General features: G+C 41.0%; 1 protein-coding gene across 1 annotated transcript in view; it reads left to right on the plus strand.

Moving 5' to 3' along the window:
- The window catches only part of cdk17 (cyclin dependent kinase 17), a 40,547-nt gene extending 40,031 nt beyond the window's left edge, over positions 1-516 (plus strand). Inside the window, exon 17 of the mRNA XM_031865660.1 lies at positions 391-516. Coding sequence (XP_031721520.1) covers positions 391-431 — 41 coding nt within the window. The 3' untranslated portion in view covers positions 432-516. The remainder of the gene's footprint in view (positions 1-390) is intronic.
- Positions 517-1,029: the final 513 nt, after the last annotated feature.

Here is a 1,029-nt window from a genome sequence, read left to right on the forward strand (position 1 = left end):
CCCCCCCCCCCCCCCCCCCCCCCACACCACTACGTCCTAAATGTCCACTTCTTGCAAACCACATCTCCAGTGTGTAATTTAGACTTTCCATAAAAACATTTCAAGTCTCAAGCCAAAACCCAGATAACCCCGATGACATCATGGTTTTTATTTTATTTCAAACTCTTTTATTATGTTTTCACAGGCTGCGTAGGGCTCATTATTATTATTATTATTATTATTATTATTATTATTATTATTATTATTATTATTATTATTATTATTATAAGTAAACTGAGCGTGTAACATCGGTGATGCCCCTTAAACCCCTTAAATGACGGCTACGTCTAGCATTATTAATGTAAAGCAAAGGCAGTACTGTATTTTTTTGACTTTTTCCTTTCTCTCCAGGTAACGGCAAGATCAACAGGAGGCAGAGCATGCTATTCTGATGTCTGATGAAGAGGATGGTCGACTGCCCAACTTCATCATCAATTCCCACCAACCTCTCGCATGAGCCCACCTCCCCTTGGAGTCCCCCCCCCCCCCCCCTTTTCCCCCCCCCCCCTAATAGCCCCCCCCCCCCCCTTTGTACCTACACACACACAAACACGCACACACACCCCTCTGAGCGTGTGACTCTGGGTTGAATCTATTTGGAGACTGTGTTTATTTATTGGGGGGTGGAGGTTGAATTATTTGCTGCTAAAGTACTACTGTCTGTATTTAACACACCGTGTGTGTGTGTGAGTGTGCGCGTGTGGGGGTGTGTACATGATGTGAACTCGAGACGCCATGCACAGTTGAGCAGTCAGAAAGGTTACTATTGTTTTACTCCTGACGACGATTCTCCGGCTTCATTTGAGTTAGAATTCCACTGATGTTGATGTCGACGCTGTGATCCAAGTTGTTGTTCTTGTTGTCGTGCTTGGAGACCAAACGCTTCAGTTTCTTTTTTATAAATGTGTGTGTGTGTATATAAATATAAATATATATATAAATATATATATAAATATATATATAAATATAAATATATAAATGTATATGTAT

This window comes from Anarrhichthys ocellatus, unplaced genomic scaffold, assembly GCF_004355925.1.
Source record: "Anarrhichthys ocellatus isolate YVR2014 unplaced genomic scaffold, GSC_Weel_1.0 scaffold33, whole genome shotgun sequence".
Classification (NCBI taxonomy): Eukaryota; Metazoa; Chordata; class Actinopteri; order Perciformes; family Anarhichadidae; genus Anarrhichthys; species Anarrhichthys ocellatus.